Source organism: Calliphora vicina, chromosome 2, assembly GCF_958450345.1.
Source record: "Calliphora vicina chromosome 2, idCalVici1.1, whole genome shotgun sequence".
Lineage (NCBI taxonomy): Eukaryota > Metazoa > Arthropoda > Insecta > Diptera > Calliphoridae > Calliphora > Calliphora vicina.
Genome location: NC_088781.1, coordinates 125,531,305 through 125,555,300, shown reverse-complemented (window position 1 = coordinate 125,555,300; position 23,996 = coordinate 125,531,305). Strand labels below are relative to the sequence as shown.

The 23,996-nt window shown below is 30.4% G+C and overlaps 3 protein-coding genes across 3 annotated transcripts; 2 read left to right on the top strand and 1 right to left on the bottom strand.

The window, feature by feature from the left end:
- Positions 1 to 1,908: 1,908 nt before the first annotated feature.
- On the bottom strand, positions 1,909 to 6,873 carry RanGAP (Ran GTPase activating protein). The gene is made up of 6 exons (XM_065501656.1): positions 6,668 to 6,873; positions 5,927 to 6,608; positions 3,130 to 3,331; positions 2,754 to 3,047; positions 2,519 to 2,695; positions 1,909 to 2,456 (listed from the first exon to the last, which is right to left on the bottom strand). Exons 1-6 carry the CDS (start codon positions 6,765 to 6,767, stop codon positions 2,127 to 2,129), a joined length of 1,785 nt encoding a protein of 594 aa, XP_065357728.1. The 5' UTR covers positions 6,768 to 6,873; the 3' UTR covers positions 1,909 to 2,126.
- Positions 6,874 to 7,749: 876 nt separating this feature from the next.
- Hs2st (Heparan sulfate 2-O-sulfotransferase) lies at positions 7,750 to 11,000 on the top strand. Its single transcript, XM_065500484.1, has 6 exons — positions 7,750 to 8,167; positions 8,230 to 8,474; positions 8,540 to 8,625; positions 9,648 to 9,786; positions 9,860 to 10,080; positions 10,144 to 11,000. The coding sequence occupies exons 1-6, from the start codon at positions 8,044 to 8,046 to the stop codon at positions 10,385 to 10,387; spliced, it is 1,059 nt and encodes a 352-aa protein (XP_065356556.1). The 5' UTR covers positions 7,750 to 8,043; the 3' UTR covers positions 10,388 to 11,000.
- A 7,121-nt stretch (positions 11,001 to 18,121) lies between these two features.
- Positions 18,122 to 19,339, top strand: LOC135952584 (alpha-tocopherol transfer protein-like). Its single transcript, XM_065502596.1, has 4 exons — positions 18,122 to 18,348; positions 18,422 to 18,516; positions 18,580 to 18,730; positions 18,790 to 19,339. Exons 1-4 carry the CDS (start codon positions 18,180 to 18,182, stop codon positions 19,275 to 19,277), a joined length of 903 nt encoding a protein of 300 aa, XP_065358668.1. The 5' UTR covers positions 18,122 to 18,179; the 3' UTR covers positions 19,278 to 19,339.
- The last annotated feature ends 4,657 nt before the right edge of the window (positions 19,340 to 23,996 follow it).

The following is a 23,996-nucleotide window of genomic DNA, read 5'->3' as shown; positions in this document are numbered from 1 at the left end:
GTTGAAACTGACAATTCTTCGAGCTTCAACTCAGTTAAAATTCTTCACTTAAATATTCAGCAAATATTGTGAGTTTTTCTATAGTACTTCGTGACCAGGGGGTTACTCAATCCGAAAACGGAAATGTTCGAAATTGTGTACTAAATACATTGTAATTCGAAAATATTTTCTTTCGAATCGAATTAGGGAGTAACACACAGGTAAAGTCAGCTTTTCTTAAACCGATTTGTATCTCTACCAATGTCTTAATATTCCTCGTTGCCTTCCAAAGAGAGAAATTTCACTCAGGTACCGTCAGCTTTTCTTAAACCGATTTGTATCTCTACCGATGGCTTAATATTCCTCGTGGCCTTCCAAAGAGAGAAATTTCTGTATTTTGTACTCGCTAAACTTTTATGCGATTCTCTTCTAAATGAAGGGCTCTTTTCAATGTCCGAATTTGAAATAAGTATTAGGTTTTGTAGGGATTTGGCACCAAGAGTGTTCCAGAGCCGAAATTAAAAATGACGTGGAGTCATTGACGTTTTTATCCAAATCTTTCTCACACTATAAATTAGGATTTGTGTGGATATGACTGCTGATGTATTTCCTATATTGCGCAACTCAATCCGAAAACTGAAATGTTTGAAATCTTAATTCGAAACGATTTCCTTTCGAATCGAATTAGAGAGTAACTCCCCTGTTTATCTTAAAATACATAGAGTCCTTACAAAATCTTGGGATGTTGGGTATATCGCAATAAGTAACAATTACAGGAGAATGGTCAGAAGATAGATCTTAAGATATTTCTGTGGCTATTGCATTTGGATTTGTTGTTCAATAAGTTGGGTGTCCAGGAGACACGAAATCTAAGAAATTTTTGATATTAACTAGATCTTTGTATAGCTTTTTCCACCTCTGGGATTCAACAATCTCGAACCCCAATATGTATGTTTGACGTGGTAGTCTCTCCACATGCCAGAAACCAATCTCCTAGTGTTATAAAGAATTCTTCAAATTTCTCCTTGGTTCATCCATATTTTGTGCATGAACTATTTCTGACACCTTAAAGTATTTAAAGATGTCCGTTCGTCCATCTGGCTGACCACCTGGCTGGATGACCATGTAAATTTACACACAAAGTACAGGGTGCAATTTAGAAGATATTTCGATAAAAATTTGTCACAAGGACGAAGCATATTGCAACTGTAACAAATCCGTTCATTATTTCACATAACCCCCATACAAATGTCCTTCCGAAACGGGACTTTATAGGTCACAGATGCTTGATTTATATAGATATCCACACAAATTTTTCCACAAACTTAAAAAGTTTGTACGGACTTCCGAAAATTACTTTAACGAGCATAGAACAAATTCAACACAAATGAGTACAATGTAGAAGGAAATCACTAGACCTAATTTCATGGCGATCGGCCCATAATTGGTGATAGCCCCCATACAAGGCCTACTTCTGAAAATCACTTTAACGAGCATTAATCTTAATTAATTTCACGGCGATCGGCCCTTAATTGAACATAGCTTCGATATAAGGACCACTTACGATAATGACTTGAACGAGAACGCCTCCGGGGAAACAATGTGACTTTCTCAGGCGTTATTGAAAGCTTAAAATGGACAGATAGTCAAATCCAAGATGGAACATGCCTTTAAAAGAGCCTTAGTAAGGCTGATGGATCACTTCGAAGTACGACTGTGTTGGTTGCCAGGCTGTTGACATGCTAGCAAAGCATTGCTGGAAAATATCCTTGGAGATGAGGGAGACATCGATGAAACCCCAATCAACCATTACCTCATGATAGTATTGGAAGAGATTCTGCTCCCAACTAACCGTTCATGGTAAATTAGACTAGATTGTAGGAAAAAACTCGAAAATTTCCCCCAAAAAAAATACAAATTTAACAAAAATTTATTTACCAATTTATTACTATAATAAATTATTCTTTATTATTCAAATGTTTAGCAGAAAATTACAAATTAGTAAGAAAAATAAATAAGTGGGAGTTTAACAAACAGTGATTTTTTTTTGTAGAAAAGAAAAGGAAATTTGTAAAAAAAAAGAAATAAACAAAACACACACATCACCAAAATGTATGAGGAATGTCATCAACAATAATGCTTGATGGTTAAGCTTCCACTTGATCGAGGAAAACTTGTAAAGTATTTTTCATAAGTTTACTGGCTAAAGGTTTTTGATTTAAGGTTTCCCTTAAAGCATACTGGCAGGATTTCAAGTTGTAAGCTGAATTAAACTTCAATTCACTGCGCATAAGACCCAATTGTATGAGCAGATAGTTTAAGATGCGGCGCTCTTGTTTGGTTTCAACGGCATAATCAATGCATTCTTTGAACAGAGACATGGCCAAATCTAAAGCGGTGTTGGAAGATTGAGACAAATGGCCACATTTGAGGGCGGTAAAGATGAGTAGCAACAGGTAGTTGTCATCGGAGAATTGCTGTATGTAGATTAAAAGTGTTACAAAGGGTGGATAGAGTTAAAGAAAAAAGTATTAATTACCTCCATGATACTTTTAAAGGCTTGCAATTTATCGGTTTCTGTCAAAGAATCAAACATTTGTAAAGTACAAGGTTTTTGACTAAGACAAAAAGTTTCCGCGGATGTTCCTAAATTAGTGGCTGTTGTATCAAATGTAACACTTTTATTGGACATAAACGATTCATTGGCATTAAGCATCTGTTTGATTTATATAGAAATTAGTATTTATGTTAAATTCGTTAACTATTACGCTTACCTTGGTGGTAAATGCCTGGGTAGTGGTATAGGCAGTTTCTTCTGCGGCATTTTCACCATAATCCTCCTCATCTACCTCCTCTGTGGTGTCATTATGATGATCATCATAGATTTCCTCTTCTTCATCGACTTCCTCATCCACAGTATCATCATCATCCTCGTCTTCATCAACATCATCCTCATCGTCTTCATCCTCCTCGCCCTCCGATTGATCCTCTTCCATTTCTTCTAAAGCATTGGGATTAGCAGTACATTGCATGCCCTCTTTTATACGTTCACGTCCATCAAAACCAAACTAAAGTATCAAATTAATACCAAAAATATTCAAAATATCATGTAGTGGTATTTAAAATGTTTTTAAAATCTCTAGAACTTACTTGATTACCATCTAGGTTGACTTTCTTCAAATTGGGTTTATTTTGTAGAGCGGTCACTAAAACTAAACCACCATCGGGTCCAATTTCATTGAAACCCAAATCCAGAATTTCCAGTTCACGATGATTTTCCTCTAAAGCTTCGGCAAAATGATAGGCTCCATTGGTTTTAAGCAAGCAATCACCGAAATTTATTTCACGCAAGCTAAATTTTAAGCAATGGCATTCAAAATTTCGAAATAATTAACTTTTTACACAAACACTTATTACACAATTACTTTTTATAGGGCTTAGCGAAAAGCATGAACGTAAAATGGTTACAATGAAGGTTAAATAATAAAGAGGCAGTTATTGGGAACATATTTAACATTTTACACACAAATATAAATAACAAAGACTTTTGTAGGGTTAGTGAAAGCCATGAACGTAAAATGGGGTAAATAACAAGGCCAGTTAAAGGGAACTTAATTTAAGGTTTAAAACACAAATTTAAATAATAAAGAAATTTTTGAAGGGTTAGAGAAAAGCATGAACGTAAAATGGGTTAAGCTACAAAATAATATTAATTTTTTTTGAGATGAACAGAGTTTAATAAGCACATATTTAAAGAAAACATAAGAAAAAAATATATAAATTATAAAAATAAAATATAACAGATTTTCTATAGAAAAACATTATACGAAACACATTTTCTATGGAAACTGTAGGCGATAATACATTTACTACGCAAAATTTTTTATCAATAAAACCGATAAAACATTTTCCAGGTTAAACTGTTATCGATGAGACATTCTCTAAGAAAAACTGTTACCGATAACACATCACTAATGGCAAAATTGTATCTATAGCTCTATATCTATTCTCTATGGAAAGCTGTTATCGATAACACTTTCTCTATGGAAAACTGTTATCGATAATACTTTTTTTGTGAAAAAAAAACGTTATTGATAACATTTTTTATGGAAACTACGTTTTTGATAACATTTTTTATGGAAACTGTTATCAATAATAAATGTTCTAAGGAACACTGTTCTCTATAACACATTTTCTATGGAAAAACTGTTATCGATAACACTTTTCTATGGAAAGAATTATTGGAAACTCATTTTCTATAGAAAACTGTTATCGATAACACATTTTCTATGGAACACTGTTATCGATAACAAATTTTTTATGGAAAACTGTTATCGATAACACATTTTCCATGTAAAACTAATATCGATAACACATTTTCTATGGAAAACTGTTATCGATAACACATTTTCTATGGAAAACTGTTATCGATAACACATTTTCTATGGAAAACTGTTATCGATAACACATTTTCTATGGAAAACTGTCATCGATAAAATATTTTCTATGGAACACTGTTATCGACAACACATTTTCTATGGAAAACTGTTATCGATAACACATTTTCTATAGAAAACTGTTATCGATAACACATTTTCTATAGAAAACTGTTATCGATAACACATTTTCTATAGAAAACTGTTATCGATAACACATTTTCTATAGAAAACTGTTATCGATAACACATTTTCTATAGAAAACTGTTATCGATAACACATTTTCTATAGAAAACTGTTATCGATAACACATTTTCTATAGAAAACTGTTATCGATAACACATTTTCAATAGAAAACTGTTATCGATAACACATTTTCTATAGAAAACTATTATCGATAACACATTTTCTATAGAAAACTGTTATCGATAACACATTTTCTATAGAAAACTGTTATCGATAACACATTTTCTATGGAAAACTGTTATCGATAACACATTTTCTATGGAAAACTGTTATCGATAACACATTTTCTATGGAAAACTGTTATCGATAACACATTTTCTATGGAAAACTGTTATCGATAACACATTTTCTATGGAAAACTGTTATCGATAACACATTTTCTATGGAAAACTGTTATCGATAATACATTTTCTATGGAAAACTGTTATCGATAACACATTTTCTATGGAAAACTGTTATCGATAACACATTTTCTATGGAAAACTGTTGTCGATAACATATTTTCCATGTAAAACTAATATCGATATCACATCATCCATGAAAAACTGTTATCGATACTTTTTTTGTGAAAAAACATTGTCGATAACATTTTTTATGGAAACTTTTATCAATTAATGTTCTAGGGAAAACTGTTATCGATAGCACATTTTCGATGGAAAAATGGAAAAACTGTTATCAATAACACAGTTTCTATGGAAAACTCTCATACACACCTATTTATGTATGAAAAACAGTCTTCGATAATAATTTTTCTATGAAGAAATGTCATCGATAACTTTTTTTCTACTAAAAACTGTAAAATATAGCAAATTTTCTATGAAGAGTTGTAATCGTTAAGAATTTTTCTATGAAAAACTTATCTATAAACACTTTTTTATAAGGTTTTTTATACTACTTTTCCTTAATACTGTGATATTAGTAATTTATTTAATTATTTAGTTGTTAATTGTTGTAATATTGTTTAAGTAAATCCCCAAAGCAATGTAACTAATCAATAAAGATATTAATTTAAAAAAAAAAATAATTTATATGCAATACTGTTAGTAATAAATAAATTTGCTGTTAAAAATAATTATCGATATATATTTGTGTACAAAACTATAATCGATAACATAATATTCTTCAAAAACCAGATTTTAATAACAAATTTTCTATTTTCAATTAAGTTTTAAAGATGATTCAGTGTTTAGTTTAAAAAATGAATAAGGATTGTAAAATCTAATTATATTAAATAATTTCGTATATTAAAAGAAAATTCTACTCACTGTGGCATATGAGCTAAAGCATCCGATATATGAGCCGCTCCCTTGCTTGTCACCGTATTATCATTTAAATTCAACACTTTCAAATTTGTATTATGTTTAAAACCCTCAGCCAGGGCAGCAATGCCCTCGTGATATATAGAATTTTGTGGCATTACAATCTCTTCCAAAGTCTTGAGGGTGGAAAATATTTTAGCTATGGCCTTGGCACCCTCATTTTCCAAACGATTACGACCGCCTATGAAAACTTTCAATTTAAGTGGCGTGCCCGCTGCCGTACTATTGCGATGACAATCAATAATGGCCTCAGACAACATGCGGCCACCATAGATACCCAAACCGCAATTGTTCATGTGCAATTCTTGTAGACTATAACACACAGGAGAACGCAACATATCTTCTAAGCCCACCATGCCATGCGGCCCAATGGCATTGTCACTCAAATCGAGCACTGTTAATTTAGCTCCCGCTATAGCCATGCCATTGCCTAGCAGTTTTAAAGCCTCAGGAATTTCTGCTTTTAAACGGCTGGTAAACATGTTTTTCCATAAAGCTTTACGAAATTCTGGATGCTTTTCCAAGGCCTTGCCAATGGCGGCAGCCGCATCAACGCCCAAAGTATTGCCATCCAATTTCAGATAGTGTACTACCTTTTGTGTATCCAAGGCTCTAACTACATCCTCAACTGCAATTTAAACAGAAATTAATAAATAATAAAAGTAATTAAACAATTTTTCAACAAACCATCGGCTGCTGTATTCCATTTGAGTTGTTTGTCGGCAAATGTAATGCCTTCTTCAGATAATTCATTGGCTAATTTGGTAAAACTGAAATTGGCAGCCATTTTATTATAGAATATTTTATTTATTAGTATTTAAATGTTTTATTAAATAAATTCGTTTACAAAAATTGTTGCAATTATTCGCGCACACACACAATAACCTCAAAATTCGCCGCCGTTTCTTTTTTGCGTTTGTTATTTTTTTTAAACAGCAGCTGCCGCTAGCGATGCTTATTTAGCGCTTTTCAAAAAAACAATTGCGGCGTTTTTGCAGTCAGCGCTTTTTTGTAAAACGCGCACTTTGATGTGCATAATTTTAGTTTATCAATATGACAAATTTTTATATTATGAACTATTACCCTCCGTCACCAATCGTAATTTCTATTTCTTAACACTGCAAATAACGTCGGCAGAATATGGGAACTTTATATCCAAATATTCTAGGGGTAGAAAACACATATTCATTAAATATGTTTTTGTAATTTCTTATTTTTATGAATATTTTTATTTATTTGCTGATTTTTTCTGCTGAATTTATCTTTTATAATAATATTACTTTTGTTTTTTTTTTGGTTTATAAATTAAAAACAAATTTTAAAAGAAAAAGATTTGACAGTTTATGTTATTATTTGAAATTGTGCTGATTTCAAAACTCGGTTATTATAATCATCAATTTTTGTTTATAATTTCTAGTTTAATGATAAAGTTATTTAAGCGGTAACGGTAATTACATTTATGTAGGTAACGATAGTTGAACATAAATCGTAATTCAGGTGTAGCTTAACGTTAACGTTTGCCAACATTGATTGGAGTAAATATATTTTCGGCGTGTTTTGTCCATTAATATTTGGCATCACTAGCTGTCAAATACCGGCATTTTTTGCATTAACACTCACTGCAAATGATTAACCCCAAAAATAAATCCTCAAATCAACCGCTGTCTTGTTTTGTTTATTAATGACACCATATTAACCGCTGTATTGTTGTTTTTTTGTTTTTACAACAAAATTTCTTATTTGACATTTCAATTCATAGAAAAATATTCCCCTTAGAAAAAAAAATTGTGTATTTTTCTCACGTCTTTTTGTTATTTTAACCAGAAATTCCAACATATTTCAATAAAATTATTACCAAAAAATTAAACCAACAAATACATGTAAACAAGGAAATTGTCTAGCCATTGTTTAATTAAAAAAACATGTGTAAACTAAAACATAAAAACCAAGCCAAGTTTATGAAATTGTTGTAGAAATTCCACCAAAAAAAGAAAAGAAACTAAAACACAAAAAAACTTAGAAATTCCAACGAAATTCTTGAGTGTTTAGCCATAGATGACTCAATGCACAACAAAAGCGGTCGTAAAATGTTGTTGACCAAGAAGCACTGGATCTTTCTGATGGGTGTTTTATGTCTGATGGTGTGCATAGGCTATTGGTTTATAGGTTCCGAAGTCAAACTAGATGGTAAGTAACTAACTATTAAACTTAATGATACATGTATTATATCGTATTATTATTTATTTTAGCCGTTAAACCTTTAACGAAATTGAATGCTCCATCTCCGGTGGCTGTGGGCGCTGCTTCGGATCTTGTATCACCTTTGGATAATTTCGATTATGAGGACCAACTGGTGGTGCTGTATAATCGTGTGCCCAAGACGGGCTCAACAAGTTTTGTAAATATTGCCTATGACTTGTGTAAGAAGAATCGTTTTCATGTTTTGCATATCAATATTACGGCCAATAATCATGTTTTATCATTGCCTAATCAGGTATGCTAATGATGTTTTATATAGGGATGATTTTTATATTGGAAATACCTGTGTTTAATTTGCAGATCTCTTTTGTACGTAATGTCACCAAGTGGCATGAAATGAAACCGGCCCTCTATCATGGTCATTTGGCATATTTGGATTTTTCAAAGTAAGTGATTTAATAATTTTCACAATTTTTAAAATCACAGTTTTATAAAAAAATTTCTGAATGATTTAAAGTTTTCTTTAAAGATTTCTATAGAGAATTTTTAAATTGTTTAAAGAATATGTTTCATAGAGATCACTTTTGATAGTTTTAAAGTTATTTATTGGCAATTTTTCAGTGTTTCTCTAGTTATTTATAGAAGACTTTTGATCGTCTTAAAAATCAAAATAATTGATCGTTTATAATCTAGATTAGAGAGCTCTCTCGAAGTTGAGCATTTTTGATATTTTTAATAGATAAATTTTCATAGTTTTAAAGTTTGTATTGAACAATTTTTTTGTCGATTTTTCATCAAAGATTTTTCCCAGTTTTAAAAAAAAAAATACTTTATTACAATTTTTCGTTAAAAAGTTTACGATATAAGAATTATTAGTTAAAAAATTTAAAATAAAAAAATGTTTCCGTTAAAAACTGCATGACAATTAAAATTTTTTATTAAAAATTTAAAATATTTTATTAAAAATTTAAATTTTTTTTTAAAAATTTAAAATTTTTTATTAAAAATTTAAAATTTTTTATTAAAAATTTTTTATTAAAAATTAAAAATTTTTTATTAAAAATATAAAATTTTTTATTAAAAATTTAAAATTTTCTCTAAAAAATTAAAATATTTTATTTTTTTATTTTATTATTAAAAATTTAAAATATATTATTAAAAATTTAAAATATTTTATTAAAAATTTAAAATATTTTATTAAAAATTTAAAATATTTTATTAAAAATTTAAAATATTTTATTAAAAATTTAAAATATTTTATTAAAAATTTAAAATATTTTATTAAAAATTTAAAATTTTTTATTAAAAATTAAAATTTTTTTATTAAAAATATAAAAATTTTTATTAAAAATTTAAAATATTCTATTAATTTTTAATATTTTTTTAAAAATTTTAAATTTTTTATTAAAAATTTAAAATTTTTTATTAAAAATTTAAAATTTTTTATATATTTTTTATTAATTTACAGATTCCAAATAGCCCATAAACCAATTTATATTAATATAGTCCGTAAGCCATTGGATAGACTTGTTTCCTACTATTATTTTTTACGTTATGGTGATAACTATCGTCCAAACTTAGTACGCAAAAAGGCGGGTAATAAAATTGTAAGTTATTGTATTAAAAAAATTTAATTAAATATTATTAAAATTTTATTTATTATTCTTTTGTGATTTAAAGACATTCGATGAATGTGTGGAATTAGAGCAACCAGACTGTGATCCCAAAAATATGTGGCTACAAATACCCTTCTTCTGTGGTCATGCAGCCGAATGTTGGGAGCCCGGCAGTCAATGGGCTTTGGAGAAAGCCAAACAGAATTTGGTCAATGAATATTTTCTGGTGGGCGTAACAGAACAAATGGAAGATTTTGTGGATTTATTGGAGAAATCCTTGCCACGGTAAAGTAGACAATTTTAAGGTTATATTGTTTTTTTTTTAATAAAAATTTATTTATGTTTTAGCATGTTCCAGGGTTTTACCGAATACTATCGCCATTCAAACAAGTCCCATTTGAGACACACTACTTTTAAAATTCTGCCCAGCGAAGAGACAGTGGCCACCATAATGAAATCAAAAGTATGGCAAATGGAAACTGAATTGTATAATTTTGCTTTGGCACAATTTGAATTTAATAAGCGAAGACTTGTGCAGCCCGACAAGAAACAAATACAAAAGTTTATGTATGAAAAAATCAAACCCAAATAAGTCTTTATTTAAATTATAAAAAGACCTGTAAATATAATATAAATTTCCTAAAGAAAATTAAAACTGAAAAATGTACTTAATTTATGTTTAATTAATTATTAATTTAAATTTGTTTAAAAGAACACTCTTCTAACCACACACACATTTGCCTTATTTTGTTAAAAAAAAACATAAAATAAAAAATAACAAAGTATTGAATTTATTTCATTAACAAAAAAACAAGATAGTTTTTATTACATAATTAATTAAAAATACTTATTATTAGTAGAAGCAATATTTAATTAATAAAACAAAGACAAACACACAAATTGAATTGTAATATAATAAAAAAAAAAGAAACCAACCCAGTAGTAAATTGTAGCATATCATTATGTATTAGTTTATAAAATTTATAAAACAAAGATTCCTTAACGATTTTAAGTTTTTCTTTAATTTTTTTGTTTAATTCTCATATATACAATAAAAATGACATAATCTTAGTTTAGTTTAAAATTAACTAACAAGGAAAAGAAGAAAAACTTAACAATTAACATTTTATACCTATGGACAATACTAAAGAAGAAAAAAATATATATAAAATAATATAAATAAATAAATTATAAAATATACAAAACCCCCTTTAAATATTCTTAGTTAAATATCAAAGAATTTATAAAACAAAAACAACTAGAGAAAATTGAAAATGTAAAACAAATAATAAAATACATAAAATAACAATTGTATTGATATCATATAGCCAACAAGGATAAACATTTAAATTTGAAATAAAGATTTAAAATATGAAAACAAATTTAAATGGAAATGGTAAAAAGAGTTTTATTTAGAAATAATTAGATTTTTAAGATCTTATGAAAGATCATGATCGATTAAATATTTTTCTAACAAGGTTATTGGTGATTTAAGATCTGCTTTTAAAGCTTTTTAATAAATTTGTTGATGAGATAAGAATTTTTGTGTTTTTCATAGAAAAATTTGATATTCGTGATCACAGATCGTGTCGTTGTCATAGCAGCAGTGGTTGCTGAGTTGCCAGCCCTTGACCAAGTGAACTAGAACCACATCGGTGCATAGAACCGCCTGTAGATCATGTCTCTATACTCGATTAAATATTCCTCAGTCGAATCCCTCAAAAACAATCTTACTCCCCTGACAATTAACTATTTTTCCATTGCATTGCAACCCTTAAACTAAAACCTATTAAATAATTTTCTTTGTTTTGTTTACATGGGTAATATTTTACAAAATACCTTAATTTGAATATTAATTTGAGTATTAAATATCATGTTTTCTTGTATGTACTACAATTAGCTGGTCTAATGACAGTTTTAGCAACATGATTAAGACGATCACACCATTGTCGTAGAATGTGTTTAAAACAAATATCTGAAATGGAAAATCAAATGACTAATGGTTGCTATTGCTAAGCTCGTTTTACCTTGGTGATCTTTCCACACACCTTGGTGTTGTATTTAGCAGCGAGATTGGTGGCGAAACCGGAGCTCACTCACATCAAAAATCAATGTTTATATCAACAAGTATGAGAGCTATATTCGGTTGTGCCGAATCTTATATACCTTTCACAAAATACAAATTTTAAATATTGTTAGGTAAACAAAATTTATTTTTATTTTGCAAAGTTTTTTTTTTCATTTCTTGGAAAAAAAATTTTTTCCAATTGTTATTTAAAATTTTTTTTTTTAATTTTTAAATTTTTTTTGGTGAAAAAAAAAATCGGGTTAAAAAATATTTTTTCTGATTTTGACCCATTGTAGGTCCAACTTACAATGGTCTTATATACGTCGTTGCAAAGGTCTTTGAATTATCTATCATTAGATATCCATATTGTCTATATTGTTACGTTTTAACCTTTTCAAAACGTTGGTTTATTTGCTTTAAATAAACCGGATACTTTTGATTGCAAATAAAAGCCGTTTGGTAGTTTGAAAATTGTTACAACTCTTTATTTATTTAAAATGTACAACAACAGAATTAAATAGTCACTCAATGTTTTTTATACACGTTTAAAAATCCGCAGAAATACAGACACACTTTATAATGTAAACGAATTCACTTGAAAAATACAGCCCACTTTAAGGCACTCAGTTTATGTTTATTCGAAAAGCGTCTCTGATAAACTCCTTAACGACTGCAACCTCTGCCACTATTTATAACACTGCCATCTGCACTCTAGATTGTTCTTTAACTGTAAAAGCTCGTATTTTCAAAGCCTAGAGCATACGCCATCTCTGGTGATTTTTCTACAATGTTCTTTAACTGTCAAAGCTAGCAAACATTCAGCGTAGCCATACTTACGATCAATGATCAACTCAAAGCTTTTATTTAATGTTAATAATGCCCACATATATGTTACAGTTTGAGGGGCACTGCTTTCAAATAGCATTATGCAACTTTAAATCAGCCGTTAAAATCGTTATATTTGAATTCAAGTACAATTTCGTAACAATATTAATGACTTAGTAATCCAGTTATATGTAGGTCAAAAATAAGTAAAATATCGTGGTTGTCCTGATTTTTTCCTCATATCACAGCCATTTGTGGACCGATTTGGCTGATTTTAAATAGCAAATTTCTCGAAAGCATGTCTATTGAAGAATTATTGAAGATTTGAATCCCGAAGATATCTGGGGTCTTCAGAAAATTGATTTCAACAGACAGACAGACGGGCATGGCTTAATCGACTCCGCTATCTATAAGGATCCAGAATATATATACTTTATAGGGTTGGAAAATTATATTGTGGAAATTACAAACGGAATGACATACTTATATATATGTACCTTTCTCACCAAGGTGAAGGGTATAAAAACTGAATATTTGTTATCAAAGTATATGTTACAGTCGTAATTCAGCTCTGGGTGGAGAAAGAGCTCGCGCATCATTGTCATTATTGCTTAAGGGCAATCAGGCCATCCCTTTTTCGCTGCCTTCGAGAGTTTTGCGGCTCACTCTCGCATTAGATAATGTTAGGCGTCGTCTAACTGTACCGCGTTACAGTCCACATGCAGTCCACATGGTTTTCATAACCTAACTTTTTAATAAATGATTTAAAGTTCCAGCTTCCTACATGAAGATATAGGTCGACTGGGAACTAAAATCAACGTGGGATAACCCGGCAATTTGAGAGTTTTCAACTCCGCCAACCAAATTTTTTTAAAAAAAAGTATAGGTTAGGTTTCCAGAAAGAAGCGCAGCTGAAGTGGGTCCAGGCAATAGGTCCCTTTGTGTTACCTGAAAGTAGAAATACAGATAAATAGGGGCAAATAGAAATCAAAAGAGAGAAGGGGATAGTCAGATGTGCTTAAAATATTGAAAAGTTAAGAGAAAGATATCCGAAGAAAGAGAGAGGAGAGGAGATTTTTAATTGCATACCAATGAGTCGGCGGTTAATTAGGTCACTCTAAGGAGATCCCCATGTCTGGTCTTTTTAACCAATTACTATTCTTTATAAAGGCATTAATGCTCTCTTGCCTCATATTCGAGAGCTCAGAAAGACTATTTAGGGAACGATGTTCCAGAAACCTTAAGCGTAGAACTCCTAATGCCGGACACTGACAAGGAAGATGAAAAATGGTTTCATGCTCTTCCTCGTTTTGACAACTTCTGCAGAAGTCGTTTTAGGGCAAGTCAAGTCTCCTCGGGTGGTTGCCAAAAGTGCAGTGTCCGGTAATAACCGCCACTACAGCCAAGAAGATATGTTGTTTGTCCACGGTGCAGTCGGGGCCATATCGTTCTGGTTATAGTGCAGAGCAAGCCTCAGCAAGCTCATAATAGAAGTTACTAATGTTGCATTTGGATAACGGAAACCCATATATGAAATCTATGCTACCTGACGGAGACATGCCTCCTTTTTTCGCCAAATCATCAGCAACTCAGTTGCCCGTAGTATCTCCATGTCCCCGTACCCACTTGAGTACGACTGTTGAATGTCTAGCCATGCCCGGATTTCGTGGACCAATCTGATATCTTGTTATAACTGCGCTTTAATGGCTGATATTTCAGTCTGAATAATGCTACATTTATTTGGAAGTCTACCAAAGTATAACTTTGTTCCCAAAAAAAATAGAATTTTTTAAAAGCGCTCGATCTGGGAAACAATACTTGAAGAACAATAACAAAAGTTTTTGTCATGGGGCTACAAAAACAAAATAATTTTTATTCTAATAATTCTAAAAATATTATGTTAATAACCAGGGAAACCGGTAATATGCAATTGCATCTTTTTATAAGCTTCACCTTGAGTGACAAACTTATAGAATGTATGTATACCCTCATTCTATAAATTTATCATTCCGTTTGTAGATAGTGGGATAAATATAGTCATGTCCGGCTATATATTGATATTAACTTTCCGAAGCCACCCTATAGCTTACATACATCATTGATATTTCAATATATTCGATATAGTGCAACTTAGATTGTAAATTAAAATCTAGAAAAATCGGCCCACAAATAGCTGAGATATCAGCAATAAACCGCGTCTACCTAAATTTTTCACCAAAATTATTTTTTTGCCAAAATTTTAGTATTTTTTCTCTATTTGGCGAAGGGTATATAAGATTCGGCACGAATTAGGCACTCTTACTTGTTACACCTTCACTTTCGTGAGAAGGGTATATATAAGTTTGTCATTCCGTTTGTAATTTCCACAATATAATTTTACGAACCTATGAAGTATATATATTCTGGATCCTTATAGATTGCGGAGTCGATTAAGCCATGTCCGTCTGTCTGTCTGTTGAAATCAATTTTCTGAAATATCTTCGGGATCCAAATCTTCAATAATTCTGTCAGACATGCTTTCGAGAAATTTGCTATTTAAAATCAGCAAAATCGGTCCATAAATAACGGAGATATGAGCAAAAAACCGGGACAACCTAGATTTTTGTCCTATTTTTTATCTATATCTGGAATACTAAGTCATTAATATAGACAATATGGATATCTAATGATAGATATTTCAAAGTCCATTGCAACGATGTAGATAAGGCTATAGTAAGTTGGACCTACAATGGGTCAAAATCGGGAAAAATATTTTTTAACCCGAATTTTTTTTCATCAAAAAATTTTTTTGTCATACATTTTTTTTCCAAAAAAAAAAAAAAATTTAAAAACTAAAAAAAAAATTTTAAAAAAATTTGGAAAAACTTTTTTTAAAAAAAAATAAAAAACAATTTAAAAAAAAAAATAAATTTTGTTTACCTAAAAATATTTAAAAAAAAATATTTTAAAGTATAATTTGGTGAAGGGTATATAAGATTCGGCACAGCCGAATATAGCTCTCTTACTTGTTTTTCATTTAATATTTTGTTCACGATTTTTTTTTCATAAAATTTTGTTTTTAAGTATAGTTGATGAAATATTTTCGATTTCCCTGTTAATAACTAATAATACATGTGTTTTGTCCGACCTCGACCTTAAGGGATTACAGCTTATTAAAGCCCATTTACACAATCAGATTTCACAACACACTTTACGCCACACAAAATAAATCCAATTAGTTTAAAGAATATTTTATTGAAAACGTTTCAAAAATTAAGGGAACTCATTTCGTTGCAAGCAAGTACTTTCCATACTACTTCTAACTAATTTCTAAGTTTTTCCTGAGAAATTGCTGTTCCAATATTAAGTAGTAAAATGTGATCGTCTAAAAGGCCGTTCATTAGTCACATCATTAGCTTAGTATTCAAACATGCTAAGTCCCTTTTCACAAATTTTATAGGAGAGATAAAAAAACGCTTTAAAATCCTAGGTTTTAAATATTTTAGAAATCTGCCAATTTTATTTCATATTTAATATGATCTATATATATAAAAATTACCCACAAAGTATATATATTCTGGATCGTTATAGATAGCGAAGTCGATATCGCCATGTATGTTGAAATCAACTTTCCGTAGCACCCATATAACTTACATACATGATTCATACATCAATATATCGGGAATTCTTCCGGACAAAATCGGCCCACGAATGGCTGAGATGTAAGGAAAAACCTCGGACCTATTTTTGATCTATATCAGGATTACTAAGTCATTAATATAGACAATATGGATATCTAATGATAGATATTTCAAAGTCCATTAAAACGATGTATACAAACGATGGTCAAAATCGAGAATAATATATTTTAACCCGAATTTTTTTTTCACCAAAAATTTTTTTTGTCATAACTTCTTTTTCCAACTTTTTATTTTATAAATTAAAAAAAATTTAAGAAACAATTTACCTAAAAAAAAATTATTTTTAAGTATAATTTGGTGAAGGCTCTTACATGTTTTTTATTCGATTCGAAATTTTCAGGAGATGTTTTGTAAAGAAAAAAATTAAAAAATTCCTGTTAAAACTCGGCAATTTTAAGTTTTTCTTAATAACAGAAATATTTTGGAGAAACTTGAAGAGCGAACAACATTGCCTCCTTTTCACTACTCAAGAAATTTCGGTATTAATTAGATTCATTTAGTTTTTTATGAAATCCTTTCCCATTTTTACTACGACAGGGGTAGCGAAGCGCACCGGGTCAAGCTAGTCTATTTTCTATATGGGGCATTTCATGATAAGTGAACAACTTTTGAAATCGATGTCTTCCGATCGGGATGAAATTTGCACCAAGGTTAGTTCTATTGGATAGTAACTCAGACACAATTTTTCAACAAGATCGGTTGAGAAATTTGCCATTTTGGCCAAGCAGGTGTTTTTTCTTATCTATGTTTCTTATTACCTATTGTTCTTAACAAAATGTGTCCCAAATATTTTAGTTTCGAAAAAAAAAAATAAAAAAAATTTGAAATTTTTTCAAAAACTTGTTTGACTATTTTTTCAAAATTTTTCAAATTAGTTTTTTCTCAAAAGAAATCTTAGATATTTTCCTTAAAGACATTAAAATAAAGGCAAAACTTCAAAACCACTTCATTCTAAATAGTAGTTTTTTAACAGATATTGCAACATGTGGCCGAGCGTTGTCATGATGGAATATTACGGTTTCATGTCCACCGAATCAGTTGCGTTCGGTCTTGTCAGATTTCAGCAGCTCACAATAGATAGAACCCTTTTGCTCCCAGCTAATACATAGAATTACCTTAGCGCCATGGATATTTGACTTTGGCCGGCCTTCACATATTATCTCTTACGCTTCGGGTTATCTGGTTTTTATCATGATAAACGTCAAAATGGATGTCAAGATAAAAAATTATCAGGTATAGTGTCCATTTATTAGTATTATTGCTTCGTTATGATAAAATTGTTAGTGCTTTTGCTTAGACAACTTTGTCTTGGCAACAAATGTCATATATTGTTGTGATAAATATTTGTTAAGTATAGACAGGGGTAATGGATGCATGTTTCATGTCAAGTAATGATTCGGAGATAATAATATTGGAATTTTGATAATATAAAGTGGACTTAGCAGATTTTCATAACACAAATTGCTCTTAGAACTTTTGCATACAACAGTATAACAACGAAGAAAAAACGAAATAAACAGTGTTTTTTTACTTATTTTAGCGTTCAATTTTCTTATAAAGTGGACTTCGCACATTTTCACACTAAGCTAAGTTCTTTAGACTTTGGTATTAGAAAAAAATCATGAGGATTCGTTTGTCAATTGCGAAGTAATTTATATAATTTCTATGATTCAACTATAAACATTTGATCTAAATAAAAATGACTAAACAGCTAATAAACCTATTAGTTTATTGAATCTAATTGAACGGATCACATAAATTAAAAAATATAAATTAAATACATAAATATTGAATTTCATAAAGTTAATAAAATGGATAATTATCGAAAAATTTGTCCTGAAATAAAATGTGGTGACTTAATATTAAAATTGGACTTGGGAAAACCCAGTGAAGCAGCCCAAAACAAGGCTTTACAGGAACTGAGAGAAACGCCAGAAAATATTCAAAAAGGCATAAAAGAATTGAAAAATTTATTACAAGGTTTTTAAACTAAACAAATAAAAACATATTAAATATGAAATAAAATTATTTAATTAATTAATTTATTTGCCAGCTGAAACAAATTTAAATATCCCCAAAACTGATGAGGAGTGGCTGATACTATATTTGAGAGCTTGTAAATTTTATCCAGAAAGTGCCAGAGATTTGGTAAGATTGAAAAAAAAATAAAGACTTGAAATGTAAATTACTGTTAATAATATATAAATTCAGGTCAGACGTAATTACACTATACGCCGCAAATATAGCGAAATAACAAATCTATTAATGCCCATTACATTAAAACCGGTATTTGATAACAATTTGGTAACATTGCTACCCTGGCGCGATCAACATGGCCGACGTGTTATAGTCTCACTAATGAGTAAATAATTAAACAATAATTTACAAAAAATCCTCTAATAATTAATTATTTTCCTTCAGAAAATTGGAACCACAAAGTCATCTCATATGATAGTGTCTATGCCGCCTGTGGCATATGCACCGAACTCATACAACTGGAAGTGGAAACCCAAATAAATGGTGTCATGTATATACTGGATTTGCAGGATTTATCATTTGGTCAGGCTCTACAATCTACCCCGTATCGGATAAAACGTATTCTAGACAATATACAAAATAATATACCGCTCAGAGTCAAGGGCTTCCACGTTGTCAATCAACCGAAATTCTTTGAACCAATTTTCTCCACATTTAAATTATTTTTCAATCCGAAATTTGCTGCTCGTATAATGTTACATGGTACGAATTATGAGTCTCTACATCGTTATATATCGCCTGAATATCTGCCAGAATGTTATGGCGGCACAAAGAAAATGGAATTCAGATATGGCCCGGAAACGTACCAGTTGCTGTCACATTATGAGAAATATTTTGAGGACTTATTGCAGTATGGTTTTAAAAACGATTAAGAAGATTCTAGAATAGTTTGTTATACATACATACATATTTATATTAAGGTTATTTAAAAAGGTGTGAGCGGCATTGATCTCATATTGGAATGCTGTGTCACCGTCAGCATTAAACAATAAAAAAAAATTTTAAATTTAAATATTCTTCATTCTGTTCCTCTAAAAAATAAATACAATGTGAAAAATGTAATTTGTTTGCTTGTGTTTTTATTAGACATGTCTCTGCAAGCCTTGCAATTGGAAATTGACCTGTAATTTCTAAAAGAATAATGCGATTTTAATAAATGCCTATAGAAGAGGTGTAATTAAGTTTAAGTTTTGTATTTTAAAAACCAAGGGAAATCTTGTGTATATGAAATATTCAAAGAGATGCCAAACTTTTGTTCTCGATCTGATTTGAAATGTACAAAAGAGTTTTCCAAGAGGGACTTGAAGCTACATCTGTCAAATTGGCTGTCATTTATTCAGTTTGTTTTGTGTCCATTTTAACTTCAGATACATACATTTCTATATGAATGGCAACAAACAAATTGGTCGAATTTGGAACGATTCCAAGCCACATGAGATCCAAGAGCAACCAATATATCCCGAAAAAGTCACTGTTTGGTGTGGATTTTGGGCTGGCTGCGTCATCGGTCCATATTACTTTGAGAACGGACGTTGGCCAGGCCATCACCGGCGAGCGCTATAGGTCCATGATTACCAACCTCTTTTGGGAAACCAACTACACCCCTCGAAGCCGCCACTGACATATGCACGTTGTTATATTCCATACAAAATTACATCGAAAATGGCCTGTCAAACGAATGAACAAATTTCGATAATATCTCACTCACACTTTGTTTTATTTAAATTTAAAGATAGGAAGCGCTTAATGAAAGACCCTCTGGAAGATTGTGAACCGAAGGTAATTGAATGTATTCTTTCACTTTCAACATCCGAGACATGGTTTGTGCGGTTCAGACGTGGTGAGTTTGACACGGAAGACAAAAATCGCCCAGGCCAGCCGAGGAGTATAATGTCGGCAATTCTTGTGCTGCAAACTCAACAAGAGCTTGTAAAGTCATTTTGAGCTACTCAATCTGCAATTTCAAAACTTTTGAGAGCAGCAGGATTCATCCAAAAACTGGGAAATTGGATACAATACTAATTGAAGCCTAGAGACCATCAGAAAGAACCTGCACCGAACACAACTGATTCGTTTGAAGCGAGCATTGGCCAGTTTCATGCGAACATGAAACCATGGTTGGGAAGTAATGCCACACCAGCTTTATAGTCCAGACCGTGTTACGCTCGACTACTATTTGTTTCGATCGATGCAGAACTCTCCCTCTGGGATACTCTTAATTTTGACTTGATTCGTTCTTGGCCAAAAATTTTCAGAGGTTGTCTCGGATTTTTGCTCATATCTCCGTTATTTATGGACCGATTTTGCTGATTTTAAATAGCAAACTTCTCAAAAGCATATCTGACAGAATTATTGAAGATTTGGATCCCGAAGATGTCTGGGGTTTTCAGAAAATTGATTTCAACAGACAGATAGACAGACAGAGAGAAGAGAGACAGACAGACGGACATGGCTTAATCGACTCCGCTATCTATTAGGATCCAGAATATATATACTTTATAGGGTCGGAAATGAAAAATGTAGAAATTACAAACGGAATGACAAACTTATATATACCCTTCTCATGAAGGTGAAGGGTATAAAAATAGAGGGAAATAAATATGTAACTTCACAAAGTCGAGTTTAAGTTTTGAATTTGGACCTCATGGACAGGGGCGCGACCAAGGGTCCTCAAAGAAGGACACCTCGGGTATATTACATTTTTAAAACAATCCTATTTTTTCGTTTGTGTTCTGATTTCAAAACAAACCTCTCAATTATCTATTATAGCTTAGGAGATATTCGCATTTGAAAATTAAATTTTCAACATTTTAACCCACCCTACTCCAGTTTTTTGATAACAGGGGATCCAAATCTTTCCCGATTTTCTGCAATTGTCCTTTATTAGACTAAAAACACATGTATGTGTGAAATAGAAAAATAATTGTTTAAAAATAATGACTAAGTTCAAAGTTATATGCATTTGAATTTAAAAAACATTGAAAATGCTATTTTTTCATAATTTTTTTGGAAAAAAGTATTTTTTTCTTTTGAAGTTATCGCAAAAAATTTCTAAGAGGATGTACAAGGAATTTATACTTTTTGAAAAGCTAACTTTTCAGCTAATATTTTAAATGAAAAAAAATTTAAAAAAAATAGGCATTTTTTATGTAAAAATCAATTTTAGGGAAAAAATAAATAAATAATAACCCATTTTAGATGGCCCAATATGTTTTTAATTATTTTGTAAAGGGTTCCGATAACCTCGACCCTGATATGGATATTATATTCACATTTTTTTGGGTATTTTTCAATGTTTATGTTTTATTTTAACATTTCCAATAGAAAAATCTATATAACGGTAAAATTTCATTAAAAAATATTTATAAATAAAAATTTAATTTCAATTTGAAAAATTTGTGTCATTATAAAAATTCAATAAAAACCAATTTTGGTCATATTTTTCAAAAAAATATTCCATGATTTTTTTAATTGGCAAAAGTTATATACAATTTTAAAAAGTAGACAAAATCCTCTATCCATTGCTATATAAAATGTCTGCTTTATAATTTTTACACGGCAAATGAATTAGGGAAAACTTAACAACTTGCAGATAATTTGCCTAAGTATTTAAGAAATATATAGTGTTACTAGCTGTCTCGCCAGACGTTGTCCTGCCTAAAATTTTATTTAAGGCTAATAACTAAAAATAGCAGATATTCAATAATAAATGTTTACTTCGTATGAGAGGTACCACGCCCATTGTACCTATATCGGTCAATTGTGAATCTAAACCATCCATGGACCCACTCAAACATACACAAAAAATTTCATCGAAATCGGCCCAGCCGTTAAGGAGGAGTTTAATTACTAACACACGTACAGAAGAATTATATATAAAGATATAAATATGAAACTTTTTCGTGGATCGGTGATTTGCCTTTTTAGAATTTTTTATACAAACTGAAATTTTTTTTAAAATTGGCCACGTTTGGATATGTCTAGGGGCTGCTATGTCCGCTTAAGTGAGCCAAATTTTACTTTACACGCTTTTGCATTAAGGGATCATTTTCCGGATCATATAAAAATTGTATATAGATTTTTTTTACAAAAGAAAAAGTATATGGGCTTTTTTGGGGAAAAAACGTAAAAAATACGGCCCTTTTTACATGTTCCAACTTTGGATGCGTATAACTTTTTATAGAGACGAGATAACTGTTAGAAATTTTATCGACAATATAGCTGATATAATATATCAGAGGGTTTATTTCGACCCTCTGTAAGCCCGCCATATCTAAAAAACCATATAAATATCGAGCAAAATTAAAAAAAAATAATCTTTAAACCTGAATATCTCAACTAATAGAGATAACCTACCTACTATTTTGTAGATCTTCCCAAGGACTATTTATATTTAAAATTTCAGCTCATTCGGATCAGAAATGGAATTTTGGCGATTTTTTTTAAAAAAAATGAGACCCGAGGTGACCACATTTGAGGGATTACCCAATTTCCCCTATTAGCGCTACGAAGCTGAACACACGTAAATCAAATCGAAAATAACTCAGCTCCAACCATGTGAAATTTCGTAACAATATGTCTAAAAGTTCTCAAGATACCGAATTATTTCCAAAAAAATAATTTCTAAACCACTGTGGATAGTAAGGTAGATATGACAATGTTCGGCACTGCCGAATATACAACTCTTACTTGAATATATTTTCGATTTCCCTGTTAATAACTAATAACATGTGCGTTTTGTGCGACATCGTCATTAAAGAATTATAGTTTATTAAAGCCTATTTACTAGGGTATTCAATTAATCGGGTTTCTGGTTTATTCGGTTAATCGAGCAAATAATTAATCGAGGTTTAGATTTATTCGGTTAATAATCGGTTAATTTAAAATTATTCGATTAACCGAATAATTTCTATTTTAATTTTAAATTGAAAATACAACAACGAATTTTGTGTACAAAAACATAAAAAACGGCAAATAAGGTATTTGAGATCATTTTTGTAAACATATCGCCTATTTGCTGCAACAACGTCATAACTCAAAATCCTTGTTTTTGAATTGAGTAATACAAAATTATCAGTTTTCAAAAAAGTCAATTATTTTTTGTATGAGTGTATTTTTTTTTTTTGTAAACATCAAAATTATTTGATAAGTAAAAATTTGTTAAAAATTTATTTAGAAATAGTAAAATGCCATTAAACATTCAAAGACGTTTTTATCGAAACAACTTTTTTTGAATTATGACGTTGTTGCAACAAATGAGGTATGTGTGAGTTTTTAGGGTTTTAGTGAGGTCTTCTGAAATAATCTTTTATAAGAATATAAAGAATATAATTCAAACGATCATTTTCTTTAGATTTAATAAAATTTTTCTTGGATAAACACTCTCTCGATGATTGTATATGTTGGAGAAATCAAAAGCATGATAAAGAATACATGTTCATTTTTGGATTGCTTCAGATTTTGATTAATTTAATAGTTTCGTTTATTTATGATAAAATACTCATTTCAAAAAAAGTTTCGTCTATACATGTAAATACAAACATAGTTTCAAAGACATGTAAATTAAATATGTAAGTTGTTCTACATACTCA

What these genes read in the sequence shown, in the direction of transcription:
- RanGAP (XM_065501656.1), bottom strand. Translation starts at nt 6,767, where the DNA reads ATGGCTGCCAATTTCAGTTTTACCAAATTAGCCAATGAATTATCTGAA. An exon ending in GCTTTAGCTCATATGCCACA is followed by an intron (nt 3,332 to 5,926) that starts GTGAGTAGAATT and finishes CTTAAAATTTAG; the next exon opens with CTTGCGTGAAATAAATTTCG. An exon ending in TCAACCTAGATGGTAATCAA is followed by an intron (nt 3,048 to 3,129) that starts GTAAGTTCTAGA and finishes TTGATACTTTAG; the next exon opens with TTTGGTTTTGATGGACGTGA.
- Hs2st (XM_065500484.1), top strand. Translation starts at nt 8,044, where the DNA reads ATGCACAACAAAAGCGGTCGTAAAATGTTGTTGACCAAGAAGCACTGG. An exon ending in TTTTATCATTGCCTAATCAG is followed by an intron (nt 8,475 to 8,539) that starts GTATGCTAATGA and finishes TTTAATTTGCAG; the next exon opens with ATCTCTTTTGTACGTAATGT. An exon ending in GCATATTTGGATTTTTCAAA is followed by an intron (nt 8,626 to 9,647) that starts GTAAGTGATTTA and finishes ATTAATTTACAG; the next exon opens with ATTCCAAATAGCCCATAAAC.
- LOC135952584 (XM_065502596.1), top strand. Translation starts at nt 18,180, where the DNA reads ATGGATAATTATCGAAAAATTTGTCCTGAAATAAAATGTGGTGACTTA. An exon ending in CAGAAAGTGCCAGAGATTTG is followed by an intron (nt 18,517 to 18,579) that starts GTAAGATTGAAA and finishes ATATAAATTCAG; the next exon opens with GTCAGACGTAATTACACTAT. An exon ending in TGTTATAGTCTCACTAATGA is followed by an intron (nt 18,731 to 18,789) that starts GTAAATAATTAA and finishes ATTTTCCTTCAG; the next exon opens with AAAATTGGAACCACAAAGTC.